Source organism: Cyrtonyx montezumae, unplaced genomic scaffold, assembly GCF_038088225.1.
Source record: "Cyrtonyx montezumae isolate F1298 unplaced genomic scaffold, pur_monq_1.0 scaffold_3, whole genome shotgun sequence".
NCBI classification, from domain to species: domain Eukaryota; kingdom Metazoa; phylum Chordata; class Aves; order Galliformes; family Odontophoridae; genus Cyrtonyx; species Cyrtonyx montezumae.
Window position 1 is genome coordinate 30,371,660 of NW_027072034.1, and position 17,524 is coordinate 30,389,183.

At 45.9% G+C, this 17,524-nt stretch overlaps 1 protein-coding gene across 1 annotated transcript in view; it reads right to left on the reverse strand.

Annotated features, from left to right (window-relative positions):
- SH3RF3 (SH3 domain containing ring finger 3) overlaps positions 1 to 17,290 on the reverse strand; it is a 225,199-nt gene extending 207,909 nt beyond the window's left edge. The window contains exon 1 of the mRNA XM_065741060.1: positions 16,895 to 17,290. Coding sequence (XP_065597132.1) covers positions 16,895 to 17,290 — 396 coding nt within the window. The remainder of the gene's footprint in view (positions 1 to 16,894) is intronic.
- Between the last annotated feature and the right edge of the window lie 234 nt (positions 17,291 to 17,524).

Sequence of the window (17,524 nt, forward strand, 5' to 3'; positions counted from 1 at the left end):
AGATTAGACCTTATGTGAGCACCACGCTTGGGAACAGACGATTATTGCCAGAATACCTGTATTTGCAATGGGCTGCTGGTAGCTGCCTTCCCAGTTGCTGCTGAAAGACTCTGTTTCCAAATCCTACTATCAACTTCACTTTGGAAGCAATGGATTTAATTTAGGGAAACAGTTCAGCAAAACAGATGAGCTGTGTGTCACTTCTGGGTTCCTTCAAGATCCGTTTCCTCCCTGCGTTTTGAGGAAACTCACGAATACCTATGGGAACAACAGCTATGAACCTCATATGCTTCAAATACACAGAATGCCTGTATTTGAGTATAAAGCTGTTTGGCAAGCCCTTCGTACTAATGTTTCTGAGGAAAACTACGCTTTAAGACTTCTTGACCTCTTTGTTTATCATATCCATTCACTCAATACTACCGACAAAGTGACTGCTTTCTTTGATGGTTTGTGATGAGCCTTGCCAAGTTAAATAAAGGGCTCTCTGCTATTAATCTGCCCTACTGAGGTCTCTTATTTGGCTGAACCTGTTTGTCAAACAACTATAATAGCTATAAATACTTCAGATAAACTCACAGTAGCCCCAAAGGAAAGACAAGCTATAAATTTCCAGGACAGGTGACAATTTCCCAAGTCTGAAGAAAAGACAGATTCTCACAGATAAATGATGGGAGTGATGGTTGCACTTCTCAGCTCTGCTTTCAGTCACCAGTAGCACAGATACAAACACAAAAAGCACACCCAATCAAGAACTACCTGAAAACCTTTGAAGTTTAACAGTGGGGTTCAATTCCTAAGAATACAGGAGCAACGGATCTATAGTTTTAAGGATTGCTTACTTCTAAAGGCATTGTCTTCGCTGCCAGGATCAGGTGCATCCATGCTGCATTGATGTACTGTTCAGTATCTGTGGATTCTGGTCTTGGGCACCCTGCTCAGGAAAGCCCTGCTTGAGCACCAGTTGGACCAAATGGACCCTGAGATTCCTTCCATCTCAGATGTTCTCTGATTCTGCCATCTACCAGTACTGTATGAGGACATACTCTTCCTGTTAACACCCAGATTCTACTACTCAACACTGGAGGGACTTCAGCTGCTTTTCTAGTGCATTTCCAACACTTCTTTCCAGGCATCTATTAAGGAGTCTTTTGGCTGTTTCTGTCCTACCAATTATACACGTTCCTCAGTGCACCCAGGGGTCCAGGTCCCCCAGATACAACCTGATCTTTCCTACAAATGCATGATTATAAGTAGTGAATGTGATAACTCTATCATTTATTCTTAGCCCAGCTAGCAGATTTAAGTGAGTTAAATGAACAGATAGTAAAAGATAATTCAAGAAATTTTAATAGTACACACTTCTACTTAACAAGCCTATGTGTAGAAGTTACGGCCTGTGTACGCCCAGCTCAGCTTTAATCTCTTCAATAGGAAATGAGACAAACAGAATATGATTCAGAAGGAATTAAGCCAGGGCCTTTCCATGGGCAAAAATGAGAGAACCAGACTGATCACAAAAAGCCAAGAGAGAGACTGCATCCCATGTACAGAAGAACCAAAAGACTGCTCACATTAGCTACAGATGACTTTGTTTATCTTAACAGACCAACAATTTCCTATCAGGAATGTTGGTCATTTTGTAGGGGTAAAATAACAATGTTTTATACTGAAATAAAATAACAAAACCGAAGTTTCAGGCAGTGTTCCTACAGCAATGAACTTGTCATGAACATTAATTTTCCATCTGCAGAAACCAAAGTTAAGTTTGAGTTCAAGTGAGAGCAACATTTCTTTCTTCACAGACTGACCAATTGCTATCAATCTTCAAAGAAAAATGTTTTACATCATAGCATTTGTACTCGTTCTTGTCTGCTCCCCTTGTTGCAAGAGCCACTTTGCCATCCAGTGGCTAGCAGACGACCATCACTGCTTACACACATGATATTTAAGGGCTACGCTCCAGCTCAGAGCCGCTCTTATGAGGAAAGGCTGAGAGACCAGGGCCTGTTCAGTCTTGAAAAAAGAAAACTCAGAGGGGATCTGATCCACATCTATAAATATCTAAGGAGCGGGACGCACAGGGACGAGGCTGGACTCTTCTCAGCAGTGTGTGGTAATAGGATGAGGGGAAATGGCCACAAACTGAAGCATAGGAAGTTCTGCACAAATGTGCGTGGGAACTTCTTCCCAGTGCAGTGACGGAGCAGTGGCACAGCTGCACAGAGAGGTGGTGGAGTCTCCTTCTCTGGAGACGTTCCAGACCCGCCTGGACGCCTACCTGTGCAACCTGGGCTAGGGAGCTGCTCTGGCAGGGGGTTGGATGAGATGATCTCTACAGGTCCCTTCCAGCCCCTACAGTTCTGTGATTCTGTGATGCTGGGAGTCAAATCCTATCCCTGTTAGAGGGAAAGGTTACAGTCTCATCAAGAAAAAGCAGCAGAATATCGTTTTATGTGTTCCTGACTTCTGGGGAGGATTTTAACATGACTGGATGGTGCGGATGCAAATGAACATCTCCCAGGAAATAATTACAGTATCTTTAAACAGAGATGAGAGACACTGTTGCTGTCCCTTCTCCTGGCCTTTCTGAAGGACTGTGAAATCCATGGATAGAGTTTACTCCAGGCAAGCACTGATTTACACTCAAGTTATGCTTTTACTGTAACTGTCCTATAAACATGTGATCTGTAAGAGGGAAGAAAAGATTTTTTTTTAAGTTATTCTGTTTCAGATTTGTAGAATCTGAAAGCTCTGATGCTAACTCTTATGCAGTCGTTTATTCATTGGCTTTCTAACACTGGCAATAATCTCTGCCAGCACAGATGAACAAAATGTACCAAATGGTCAGTATTTTTGCTAAACATGACCTGTGTTCCCCTTGGAGACATATCTAAGAGCATTGGTTCCTATGTTAGACAAACTCATGGGGAACTCCCCCATATTTTATCTGCTGCAGTAGGCACCAAAGGGCAGGATCACATTTCAGATGCTTAAGACCTTCCTCCCAAAACCAGGTATTTTCTCTTTCAGGACTTCCATGAGGGCCAGGGAAGAAATCTAAAAGTGAAGAGCAGCATCCTCTATTGGAAGCTTCTCAAAAGGCAACCATCAGCATTCAAAACTCCTTGAGGAGCACCAAAATGTGCACTCAGCAGAGGCAGTATCGCCATTTCAATGCTTTCCATCTTCTCTGGATACAGAATACATTCTCATAATAATATAAAACAAATCATTATTTAGCAAGAAACGTAAACTGTGGCTGTGTTTCATCTTTTTCTTTTGCCAACGCAATGAAGCTGTCAGTAATAGAGCCTTGAATGTTTTCATTTTCACACATTAACCCTTTTAGCACTGTAAATGTAACTCATCTTTTTGTCTCATGGGGCAGAAAGTGCATTTTAAACCTCTGAAATAATGGACTGAAGAAATTTTAATTAAAGCTCTAATAGTACACAGGCACAAACAACCCTCCCTAAACAAAGAAGAGTACGTTTTAAAATTAAAGTTATCATGCTGAAATTATTAACGTAACTCCTGGGAAAAATGCATAATCTTTGCCTATCAAATGCCAAAATGACTAACTGAACCACGTTTAATAAATATTATGTTTTCCTTTGAGTTCATACACTCAGTTAATCACATGCTGATAGGTGAAAAATATTTTTAAAGCTTTAAATATTGCAAAAGTTTTAAATCTGACTGCAAAGGTCCTCGGGACGGAAGCCAGACAGAACTACTTGGAGATCTCAAGTCAACAGTACTTCTACACAGCTGCCAATTTCTATTCTGCTCTGCTTCTTTTAGGGCAACCACTCACTAGTTAAATTTGCAGAGTCCCACTGCATGCTGACAGACACCCCAAGCTGGGGGCACAGCCTGGATGACCTCCAGTGTTGCCCATGCCACCTGGCCATAATGCAGCCTAAAGATCCCTGCATTTATGACCCCTCCTCAACCCTGCAATCACTCTCGACCAGCCTGTGGCTCACATTATATCCAGCCACAACTCAAGGTACCCCATTAGGGGCTACATTCATCCGTGACACCCACCTGTCTCCATTCTCTCCTCCCAAAATCCCTCCCAAAATCCACTTGCAACCTAGTTACAAAAGTCCTCAGCCATAACTCAGGTTCCTCTGTGAGGTCTTTTACCATGGGATGCTGATCATGGTTAAGCCAGTCACCTTAACAGCCGAATGTCATATCTGTGATACTTTAGCATAATAATAATAATAAAAACAAGTTACGAACACGGTTGTGTCATTTAACAGCTATGTACATAGCAGCTGTGTTTAAGAGTAGCCACTACCATCCAGTGAAAGCAAATTAATTATTTAGATGTATTTATAGGATTTATGGAGCAACCAAAGGCAAAGCTAGTTAATTGAAATCCTGATAACAGATTGAAGCCCGTGCTAGATCCTAAAGTCTTTATTAAATAAAGTCATTAAGGCAGATGATAATCCCTGTGGCCTTAAATATGAATAAGGTGTAATGTAAATAATAGAAGGCAAAAATCCAATTTGCATATAGTGAACTTTCAAATACTCCACTGTTTTCCATTAAATTACCTTTTATTCAACATACTGTAATGGCACTGAGGGCACATCAGGCTCCCTCGTAATACAATTATTGTTCAGCATAAAAATTAGTTTTTTAACTTGAAGCAGCAATGAGAAAGAATTTATTTGTCTTCTCTGATATGTCAATTGACGTAAAAATTGAGAATAAACGCTTCATAGATGCAATAAAAGAGAAAATAAGCAAGGGAAAAAAAAAACGTGCAAACAAAGAAGGTCCAGAATGTGAAGACAAAAGGAAATAAGGAACATAATAGCTGCTTTCCAGTTAATTTTACAACATTTTAGAATTAGGAAACCAAAGAAGGAAACACCTTCAGTAACTGAAGAAACTAAACTTGGATGTAGGACAAATGGAGCTACAGTACACAGGGAAGTAGGTGAAACTCACCACAGCAAGACCTGTTATGAAATGTCTGTTATGCTTCTTCCAAACACATGAATGACAACAAGAGCTCGAGGGCATCAAGGGCCACAGCAGCAGTGCCTGCAGCCTGAGGTCATGCGATCTCTGTACATCTCCACCCTAATGCTAGCAAGCTGCTCTGTGCTTTAGTTTCTCATCCAAAAAAGTAACACTGATTCTTACTATTTATTTTCTATAAAGCATTCTGTGCTGTTTAGAGATATTAAATAAGATAACTGTATTTATTAAAGAACTGAAATTGTAACTTAAGGTCAAGATTTTACTATCACTGCTCAGAAACTAGGTATCTCCACTGGGAAATTAAAACAATCCACTAAGTATGAGACTATACTTTGGATGTTGAACAATTTTTCCACTCTAAACCTTTCTGCAAATCAAAGAGTTCCTCTAGCAAAGCTGCAATGAAATAAAAGACACAGGAATGACTCTGTATTCAATTTCTGTATTCAATTTGGAAGTAGTTTACCCAAGGAAACCTTCCAACACAAAAATGAAATCTTCCTTAGAGCATCCTCACTGCATCAAGACAACTGAGGAATCAACAGCAGTGCTCCTCTCAAGCTACTGTAACCTTTCAAAACATAAATACCTGTGGTTTGCAATATTTACTTTTCTCTGCCTGTGGCTGTGTCTGCTAGGTCCTGTCTTCTGTGCCCATTTTCTGGTGCACCTCTGCCCTGACACTGCTCATGTACAGGAGGAGCAGGAGGGATATAGGATGGCTGAGAAGCAGCTCAATGTGCAAAGACTCTTCTGGAATTCAGAGGGGACAGGGACAGGAAGAGGGACAATTCCAAGGGACAGGTGGCCTGGAAGGAGTTGTAATTAACAAGAGGGAAATGCCCAATTTGCTCACTGCACTCAGAGCCAAAACCACAAACACAGGGCAAAACCACAGCAAAGCAATAGAGCGACTCTATCAGCATCTTGAATAATATTTGTACCAAGTCAATGAAGCAAAGCCAGCCAAATGCCATTCCTCCAGTTTGCCTTTCTAGGAAGGGTACTTCTCCAACAAAATGAGTCTGCAGAGGTGCCACAGTATCACCGCTTGTAGTACTGATTTCTCACACCTCCCACCGGAACTCAGTCATGATCCCAGGAAACACAGTCCCCAAGGCTCTTCTATGCCCCCAAGAACAGTTTGGGCATCACAGCTCTTTCACACTTATCTTAGAAATCTGCGGTCCTTTTGGGCTGTGAGGTTTGAGGGAAAGAGGAGGCGGAAAGGAAAAAAAAAAAAGAAATTGATTCAACCTTTCTACTACACTGCATAGAGGGACTTTTGCTCCCTTATCACATGCCTAGCAATGCTGCCAATTAGCAGACTACTCATTTTCCTTCATTAATCACTTAAAAAAAAAGCTGTGAAAAACAAAATGGTGTAAATGGTGTTTATCCAAAGTTCATTCGGACAAAGCAACTGAACAATGAACATTACAAAGGGTAACACACAACTGCTTTCTTGGGTCTGAGCCACACAACTTTAAAAAGTTAAATGCTGCTCACAGAAGCACCTTCCAATGCTATTCATCAGCCAAGAAAGCTCTTCAGGAAAAAAAAATAAAAATAAACAAACAAACAAAACAAAACAAAAAACATTTACTGTCTCGACTGAGATTCACTGGTCTTTACCTGCTCACTATCAGTCACTCTGGGTTTCCACAGCAATGAGACAATTTCAGGCTGGCCACATCTTTTGCTGTGTTTTTGGCTTCTGTTTATCCCACCAGTACAGGGAAGACATCGCTGATCTGGTGAGCTGGCATCACTGTTTGAAAACTTTTGTTTCTCAGTCGTGAGTTGACTCGCAAAGGAAGTGCATGTTCATGGAAAACATCAGGGCAACTGAGGAATCTAAACCCCAGCTGGTTCCCCACAGTCACTCATTTTGCAGGTGAGCTCTGACTCTTCTAACTCTATCAGCCCTGTGGTAACAAAAAAAACCCATGCCCCCTGCCTTTTCACCTCTAGGCACCTACGGGTGGTGGCCTGCATGAAGAGTGCCCACAGCAAGGTTGAGTCCAGGGAGTGTTACCTCCACAGCAGACAGGCCCTAGCACAAGGCACTTCACTGTAATGTGAGGAAGATCACAGAATCGTAGAATCTAAGATGTCCATCAGCAACCTCTGGGGTCTCCAGCTTGCTGAGGGGGAAACACCAGCTCTAACCAGCCTTGAAAGCACTCATCAAATCTTACTGACTACACTCAGCAGTCCCAAGTAGCAGCAGAGCCAGGGCAAATCCTTCGTAAACGCTTCCCTCATACTTTTAAGATGAGACCTATTCCCACAGGAAACAAAAGCATCCAGAATGATCCTCCCTTGTCTCTCACAAGACATGAAACCTCTCGGCATGACTAACTGCCATACGCTCACCATGGCCACCGCCCAGCACAGCCCTCTCTCAGGGTCCCTGACCAGCAACAGCACCCGCACCATTTCAGCCCCCATGTGCAAGGGCCACCATCTTCTCCAACCCACTCTGCACCTACCGCACAGGCAGCAGTGACAACACCTGCCTGAAAGCTGGGCTCTGCAGTATGGGCTAGAATACGTGCAGATACGTGTGTTTATATGGACACACACCAAAGATTCAAACATGTGGGCATGGCACTAAGGGATCTGGTTTAGTGTTGGGACAACCTAGGTTCATAGGTTCATTAGGTTGCAAAGGACCTACAAGATCATCTAGTCCAACCATCCTCCTATCACTATCCCTACCCAACTACTACTAAATCAAATCCCAAACCTGACCTACTCTGACCTGCTGTCAGGTTGATGGCTGGACTCAGTGATTTTGATGGTCTTCTCCAACCTAGAGGACTCTGTGGTTCTGTAATCTGTTTAGGAGATTAACACAACCACCCATGCCATCACTCTTGAAACTCTGTATTCTTCCTCTCAGGGAAAAGGCTAAAACAATGCTTAGCAACAGAGGCTTAGGCGATCTAATATGAAACAAACACTAGAAACAAAGAAACGGAGAAGACCCACGGCTCTCTGCACCTCAGCATTTCAGCATGCTCCTGTGAGACAAAGGGAGGAAGACACAAACCTTCCCGTGGAACCACTGATTTCCTGGTTTTCAAGGCTTGGGATGAGTGGGAAATGTCCGTTCAGCTCTGGCTGCTTAGTTGCTGTTTGTTATTAAGGACAAAATGACCTCTCCCTGTCTGCACAGTGTTATTACAGATGCTGAACCCTGCTCAGCCCCTTATGTAAAATGTGCTAAATTATTTTAATAGGAATTACAGCAGTGATAGCCTCAACATGGAAATTGATAAAAGTGAAACTGACTGAATACGAAAGGAAGTCCTGTGTTTATCAGAACAAGTCAAACTCAAGCTAGCACAAAAATAAAGTTTCCTCTCTGCAATACAGCTCAAAACTACAAAACTTTCATTGTAAAATGTACACATTTTTCATTATTCTAAAGATACGTCTGACTCTGATCTTACATTGCTGCATGACTGCAAAATGTAAACAATCAGATGTTTTCCACTGTGACCTACCCAGAAAAAAAACAAGAAACAAAAAAAAAATTCATCTCATGGTTGTCACTTATTATTTTACTCTATCTTATGACACATGCATATGACTGAATTCTCCGAAGGCTTTGCTTCTATGTGAGTTAGAAGGGAAGCATGCAAAAGAAAGGGATTTTGGAGGAAAGCTGCTGACTGAACTCTGTAAGGGACGGCAGACAGATCAGTGCCCAGCCCCAATGATGCTAGGGCTTCAGCCTATCATTTTCACTTTTTCCCATCCAAGTGGGGCTCCATCCTGGAAAAAGGGTGAAAAAGCAGTGGGATCCATGTATACATGAGCATGGGGCACACACAGGAATGGTTTGGGAAAGAAGGGAAAGAAGACCAGTTACCCGATGAGCGTAGATCTGTTCTTAAGGTATGCAAGAGGAGGCTGCTAATGCACACACACAACATCCCTCCTGCAGTGCCAACCCTTCTGGGGGATGCTGGGTGTGCATTCAGAGGTGCCAGAAGCCACAGAACCAGGACACAATGTGCACCTATGTCTATGATGTGGTGACAGCACTGCACAACTCACTCCATTGCATGCACAGAGAGACAAGAATGCAGAAAAGACCCTTCCCTGTCAAAAAACCTATAAATTCTGGGATATATATTTAGTACACAAGCACGTACATATTTACATTTGTGTGCCCTTATTTACAGATAAATAAATGCAAAATTTATTTAAGTCAAACTTCTACTTCCTTCTACTTTACTGGGTTAAAATAACTAAAAATTCATCAATTATTACTATCAACTCAAATGAAAATGCACTGATTTTCTTATAGGGATGACAATATGGCAAACCTGAAGCAAGCTGCAATGAAAGCACTAGGAGGCACTTCAGCCAATAAAAGAAGCAGTATGACAGAAGCTGTTTCAAAATGAAATTAGAAAATAAAAGTAAATTCATCTTTTTACTGTAACTCACCAAGGAGATTTTTATTTGAATTAGCCTGAAATTAATCCACAATCAAACATGTTCAATGATATTCACTGAAAGTATCATTCAGTAAAGTAAATACAATAGTGCCTAGATTTATCTGATGTGTGGCTGTCAACCAGAAGGAATCGGGACGCAGCACACCAGGCACAGCAGTTCCCTTCTCTTTGAGGTCAGGACCATGGTATCTTCACCCATAGTACACACTCAAAACTTGAGCTCTCTTTGTCATGCTCTGCCCGTCTTGTACCTAAGCCCATGATCATGATACATCAGCTGCAGCATGTAATGAACCTCTGTCCAGAAGGGGACAGACTTTAACAGCTTAATGAGATAGTAATACATATTAATATCAATCTTATTTAGATGATGTGTCTATTCTAGTCCTCCCTCTGAAAATAACTGAGGCTTCAGGAGAACTGATCATTAGCATTTTGATAACAATCTAGTCAGCCTCATGTTAAAATATTTTTTTCCTTCATCTAAAACTGGGATTTGTTATCTTCTGCAAGCAGACCATTCTAAAATTAGCAATGGCGAATTCATATTGGCATGGATCAGATTTAAAAAAAAAATCTCAGGAATAAAATGAATGTTAACTTGCCTGAATAATCAGTCTCTCCCTCCTGTTGCTGTAGCAGCAGAGAGGCACTTCAAGCATTGAGTAAGAAACAACCTCTTCCCATAATTACCGATTCTGTACACAGTAAGGCACTCATTCACCATACACAGCACTAGTGTCACTTGTGTGGTAAATGATATTCCAGATGACAGCCAACAAGAGGAACAAACTCTGCTGACACTGATCTGTAAGGAATACCAGACAACAGGACCGAGCTGTGAACCACAGTCCTCAGCGAGCTGAATACGCTCTGCACCTCTGCATCAAATGATCTGCATCAAATCATGCCATTGCCGTGGCAAAAGTGCACAGTTCCACCCAGCCCTCCTCTTGATCAGTGTCTTCTGCAGCCGTCTCTCACCAAACCCAGCACTGCAGGGCACCCCAGCACCGAGCCCACGACCCCAGCAGAGCAACAGAGCAAGGGCAGATGTTGCATACCCCATCATGGGCCATTTTTCAGTGTGTGACTGTGCAAATACCTGTGTCACCTGCACACGGGCTGCAACGCACAAGGAGAAAAAGCAGCCAGGGGCAGGCACAGGGGCAGTGGCTGGTGCCCATAGCTGTGCATTGCTGGAGTTTGTGTGCACACAGGCAAAGTGCACTGTGAATGCTGCAGAGTTTGTGTGAGCTGCACTCAGAAAACCATGCAGACAGTGTTCTTCATTTCAGATGTTTCACATTTTTCCCTTGACTTTTAACAACAAAATGTCTTTTTAATACCCAAAGTAATACTACTTCCTTCCGTCCTTCCCCTGGGCTGAGAAGCATCCCGTGTGCACGTATCAATAAAAATGATCACATTACACACAAGGACTATTAGATTAAACTATACACTGTGGGGCTTTTTTAAAGCTCTTCAATTTGAAACGTTCATCCATGAGTTCTCTGTCAACAGAAGCAGTACTTTCCTCAAAGAAGAGCTAAGCAGCAAGTTTAACACTGCTACTGAGGAGTGTGGCATTGGAGCCAAGCAGAGAGAGCGCAGCCACAGCCTCCCACTGCCCTGTACGGTCAAGAGAAAGCTCAGGCAGTAAGAGGAACCCAGACCAGTGGAAGAAAGATCAGGAGCTAGGGAGAGGCCTTGCTTCCAGGACCAGCTCTGCAATGTACCAATGAGACATTTTCTTAACTTTTTCCACTTTCCTTTGCTTTTTTTTCCTTAATCTTTACTTTCCTTTTCTCACAATGGTCCCGCTGGCTGTTTTCCAGCCCAGGGCAAGGCAGCAGGCTGGCACGGTGCAGGGCTGGGGAGGGACCCGCAGCTGGCATGGCTCTGTCCCACTCCCAGCTGCAGGCACGCAGCTGCTGTGGGAGCTGGGGCGAGGCCAAGGTCAGGCAGCTTTCTCAAATACCGCAGTTTATCTTCATCCCAGCTCTCATGTCCTATTAGGACTAATCTTGGGTTCTTCCCATGACAGCTTGACCCAGACAGGGGAAACCTGTTGTAAAATATCAGATTTTAACAAGACTGCATTGAAAATACTTGCTAGAACTCAGCCTGGTATGCAATGAGGGATCGCTGGAAAGCTGACACCTGGAACATCCTGGAGAGTTTTACTGTGCAGAAGTCACCAAGTCTCTGAAAACTGAACAAATTCAACACAGAAGTCAGAAATTACAATCCTTAGAGATGTTAGAGTGCAACATTCATTATTATCGGCCTTTTATGGGTTAAGGAGAGGCATCCAAGGGAGAGTGATCCCTGACTTCAGAAGGAATTGGCTTCCCATAGTCACAGATATTACAGGCGTGTTACAGGAGTGCAAAAGGGAATTAGGGGTTTATCTGAAACTTAAGCAGTGAAAGCAGTACTTCTTGATGGAGACAGCGTGAAACGCTGAACAAAGTTGTGAAACTGCATGGAAAACTCCAGGCACACTGTTCAGATTGAAACAGCAATCAGATTATTAACCTGAAGTTCTGAGACAGCATACTAACATAATTCCAGACTCTAAGAGAAGATCTTCCCATCCCCTACAGAATAACTCCAAGTTGTTATGGCAGCTCGCATGCGAGAATCAGAGAGCACACACAGCAGCTGGGACCTCCATCACAGAGTGGCTCAGCCACCCGATGGGACCCTGCGTCCTGTCCCAGCAACGCTCAGGCCTTGGCCTCATGAACACAGCAACCTTGGCTAACCACGGAGCAAACACTAGTGAGGAGAGCTGGGCAAAGCCTGCCAGAAATAAAATGTGCACAGGGCATCGCTCTCACCAGTTTGTACATTTTCTCTCTGAGCAAACAGCTGTTGAACTCCAAAGACTGTCACATGCTATGTACTATCACCATCCATGAATCACTCAGAGGGATGACACACAGAGATTAAACTTAGCATCCACATCTGATGGCAAGAGGAGGCACTGAAGGCATGCCACACTGACATACAATACTAGGGCTGGTGGCACAATGCCCTAAACATGGCCCCCAAGCTCTCCCAGGTGTCTGGCCACCCAGGAGCATGAGGGAAAGTCCTAAGGGTTGGTACTGTCACCCTCTGGCCACATCAGATCTACTACACATTTTCTCTTGAGCACTGGCACAGGCTGCCCAGAGCGGTGGTGGAGTCTCCTGGAGTCGTTCCAGACCCGCCTGGACGCCTACCTGTGCAACCTGGGCTAGGGAGCTGCTTTGGCAGGGGGTTGGACTCGATGATTTCTGGAGGTCCCTTTTAACCCCTATAATTCTGTGACTCTCTTGATTACAAGGAAGCTAACGATAATGCCCAGTGTTAGTTAAACACTGCATTTCACTAGGGCATAATGGGCATCAAGGTGACACCTGCAAATGGCTGTATGGCTGAAAAACTAAGAGCTCAGTGAATCCTGAATGTATAAAGTTCATCTTCTCAGCAGTCCCCTCTCCTACACTCTCTCACTTCTGCAATGACATTCTTAATTGCTGGGATTTTAAAACTCTTGGTAACATCCTTTACAATATTCTTTAGTGGCCTTGGTAATCCCATGCAATCAGAGGTACCTAGAATGTATATGTAAAAGTACTGTTTGGATGACTTGGTGTGAAAACTCACCCATTGGCCAACAAAACCAGAGGATATGTCTGAGAGTTCAGGATTCTCATCTGACCGACAATGCATCCTCTTAGCCCCTTGGCACCTTCAATGGACATACACACATATAAAAGCAAGACTTCATCCACTTCCCCTTGCATAACCCACAGTAGGATCTTCACGTAACAGAAAGTGGCGACAATAAGGAGATATCACAGTGGAAAATTTCCACACCTTCTACTCCACAGTTAACCCACTATATCCTTAAAACATACAGACAGTGCAGGATGAGACAGGGCTCTCATAAAAAGCAATGGCTTGATGCCTCTTTTAGGCAAACTGTGAAAAGACTGAGTAACAAGCCAGCACTGCTCCCTCTGCTTGTGAGGCTGAAGTCTCAGAACCTTCCTCCTGGGCTAGCAAACTACAGCATCCCACTTGAGGCAGTGAAACAGTTCTGCACATGCACTAGGCAGGAGAAGTACCCAGTGAGAGGCAGAGCACAGCCCATCTGTCACTGCTGACACTGCACTCCCATTATGCTGCCCCTCACTGCCACCTATCCCACCTCATGGGAACGCACCCCATGTGGCTCTGCCACATCGGCACAATCTCTTCTGGGAAAACAGAGACACATCTTTGGTTTTTAAGGGTTGTTGCTTTGTTATATGAATGCTGCTGTCAGCTTATATTTGGAGTAACTACACAGTAAGCTTTGCACGTGGAGTGGAAGATGACTGGTTTGGGAGGAAATTGATGAAGACTTGCACACATTTAGCTGACTATTTGATCTTGAGAACTCCTGAAAGATTCTTAAGTGATACACTCCAACAATTGTTAAAAAAAATAAAACTCGCTCAGTAAGGAATCCAGATTTACCATAATGCCTCAGCAGTCTGAGGGAGCCATTTACTTTGACAGAACCTGAATTCCCCCAGCGGTTCTACAGTGGTAATGGAAACAGAGGAGCCAATAAATTACAACCTTGTGTGTAAAGCGACTACCATTATAAACCACTCTCAGCCTCCCGTGTTATCCCCAGGGGTGGCCACTCTAACAGCTTCTGGATTTTCTTCCCCTCATCCTTCTGCTGTGCTCTTTCAGCTTTCAGACCCTATAACCATGCTCTGCATATGCATAGTATCATTAATGTGAGCATCCCAAAAGATACAGTGCAGAAATAATTATTTTTACAGGCTGGGGCAGGCACTGGGAGATTGACAGGCTTAGCAAGGGCACACGTCGCTGCATGTTGGGACAATCACAAGTATCTTTCAAGCCTAAATTTGCAGGTAAACAACACTTCCAGACCTCTCACACTGAAAGTGTGTGTCTTAGGTACTTAATACTGCTGAAGGCTGGCCTTGGTCAACTCTCCCAGCTGCAATTCATCCCCAGCTCTTCTCCCCGCACGTTTCAGCACTCTGGAGAGACCCAGTCCATGCTAATCTATTGGGAAAGAACCACCCGAATACAGAGAAAGATACACAAAGCTCTGAGTTTTTCCAAAGTGTCAAACAACACTCACTGGTTTTTGAAAATACCAACTCTGCAAAGCAGACTTCCTCCGGGTATAAGACGTATAACGGCCGAACATGGACATGATAATTACATGGAAGCCAGCTCTGCTCTGCCTTCTAAGGTTAACTGAAATCTCACAGAAAAACATCCCTGGAGTGATGGTAACACTAACACACAGAGCTCTGAGGGTCTGCGCACAAACAGAGCCTGATGGAAACACCTTGTGACAGCAGCTTCCTTCCTAACCAGAACCCCACATCGGTATGTCCCAAGTTATGTATAAAAATGAAAGGTATTAATTAATTAGCAAAACACTATCATTTGCATTCAAGCCTCAGGCAGTAAATCTATACCAATTTCTGGAATTAAAAAGAATAATAATACAGAAATACAGATAGAATCACAGTAGCTGTCCCCACAAGAGCTAAGCTGTCCCAGTCCCACTCTAGGATCAAAATGGGTGGACGCAATCCAGACCTATACAGGATTGGGAAATGGTTCTGCTCCAGCCCGGTGCAGGCATGTTTGTTCCAGCGCCTGTCTGGGGAGGAGAGGTGCTGCACTGCCTCCAGGACAGCTCAGCAATCAGCTGTATCAGCAGCTCCGAGGAGGATTACTCTCCCCTGCTGCTTTTTTTAAAAGCAGATTAGTTCAGACTTTCTCTCCCTGTAATGAACCTTGTAAGGATCAAGCACGCTGCACTGATTTGCAGGGTGCAGTAGGGAGCTCAGTCAGAAGCCATGCGAACAGCCCCCAGGCCCCCAGTAGCATCCACTCACCCCAGCTGAGTGGAAGCAGCAGTTGTTAACCATAACAGCCAAAATGTGACCCTCAGGTCACGTGCCACTTTGCTTTCTACCAAAATCAGACAGCAACCCACACAGACACACCACAGAAGAGGCGACGCTCAGCAGTGCGCTGTTCAATCAAAGTCAGAAAAGGAAAGGACGTGATGTGTTATCACTTACTGTGTGGCAACTGGCACAGGGGTTAGGTAAGTGACTCCTGGGAAACCTGATTATGGCAAAATAATAAAACCTCAACCTCTATGAGAATACTCACATTCTCAGGTCACTCTCAAGTTAAGTTTTCCCTAAAAGCATCTCCTTATATGTGCATCCTCCACAGTAACAACCCACGGCAACTGGATTAACAGATGGGAGAAGCAGAGCCTGTGCTGCCAGGTGCCCACAAATGCTGCTCAGGGCACAGGACCCTGCAGGTGCAACAAGCCTTCCACACAGCCCCTACTTCCAGCACCGCAGTGGGGTAGACACAGTGTTCCGAACAAGCACTGAATGCAAAAGGCCTTACGGGGATGGAGGTTCACTCCAGGTGCTGACAGCTGTCTGCCGTGACAAAGCAGCGAGCTAAGCTGAGCTGAAATTGAAGGCACAGAAAAGCAGAGGGTGGCATCCCACTGCCCTGCTTCTTCCTAAAGCTCAGCAAATCTTTATGAAATACTTGAAGACGACGGTAGCCCGCAGCAAAGTAATACAAGCTCTGCCCTGACACAACTATTGCTGAGCGCGTTTAACTCCAAAAACTGTTTTTTTATGGAACAATGTGTGGCATTTGCCATCATTTCCTGCAGGCAAAACTTTGAGACCTCAGGACAGGTCTATCGGTTCTCTGCAGGAGGAAAAAAAAAAGAAGAAATAAAAAGGAAATGAATTCACCGAAACATCCACGGCAGTGACACAAGTTCACACGGCATCTCCGCAGTGACCTTCCCGAGGCAGAATCCCGAGCACCGAGGTACGGCTCAGGCACGTTCCGTGGGACCACGGATAACCCCATCTGCCCGCTATAAGCGCGACGACAGAGATAAGATAAAGTTCTCCGTCCGTCTTCAGAGCGTCTCCGTTCTGAAGTCTCCCGGAGCGGTCCGGCAGTGAATTTCATCACTCGGGGTTATGCCACACGGAACACGGGGAGGGAACCGACCTCGGTCAGCCCCGCTCCGAGCGGACGCAGCCTTGTGCCATCGATTTTAAAGGCAGCGAGACCGGGCGTTGGACTGCGGGTTCCGAACAAATAACCGCATTCGCTGCGGCGCTCCCCCCTTCAACAAACCGCGCACCTCACACGCGGACCCACGCTCCCTGCAGGGCAACGCCAGCCGGCGGCTCCCCGCACCTGCCGGGCAGCGGGGCCGGACGCGCCGGCGGGAACGCATCGTCCCGCTCCCCGCCGGTAGCCCCAAGCCCGGCTCTGCCCTCCCGTCCGGCGCGGCCCGCACCCACCTTTCCCAGCAGGGCGCTGCGGCTGGCGGCTGCCAGCTCCCTCAGGCTGGCGGCGGCCGAGGCGGCGGCGGCGGCGACGGCGCTGGGGGCGGCGGCGGGCTGGGGGTACGCGGGGGCCGCGGCGCTGGGGCTGCCGCTGGCGCCCCCGGCGGCGCGGGGCCGCTGGCGGATGCCGTCCAGGAGACGGACGAGGAGGATGTTGGCGGGCAGCTCGTCCACGCCGCAGCCCACCAGGATGCGGCACTCGGGGCAGCGCAGCTCGTGGCGGGAGCTGACGATGCTCTCCAGGCAGCGGCGGCAGAAGGTGTGCTGGCACGGCAGCACCTTGGCCGTGGTGTCCAGCCGCTCCAGGCACACGGAGCACTCCAGCAGGTCCAGCAGCGACGACTCGTCCATCGCCGCCGCGCCGCCGCCGCCGCCGCCGGCTCCCGCTCCGCCGCCGCTCCGCCGCCCCCTCGCCTCCGCCTCCGCCCCCGCCCCGCCGCCGCCTCCGCCTCCCCTCCGCGGGGCAGCGCAGGGCCCCGACGCCCCTAGGGCCGCGGCGGCCGGCGGCGGAGGCGGCGGGGGGGGCGCGGCGGCGGCGCGCCGAGGGCCATCGGGGAGGCGGGGGGGCCGCGGGCAGGCGGCGGC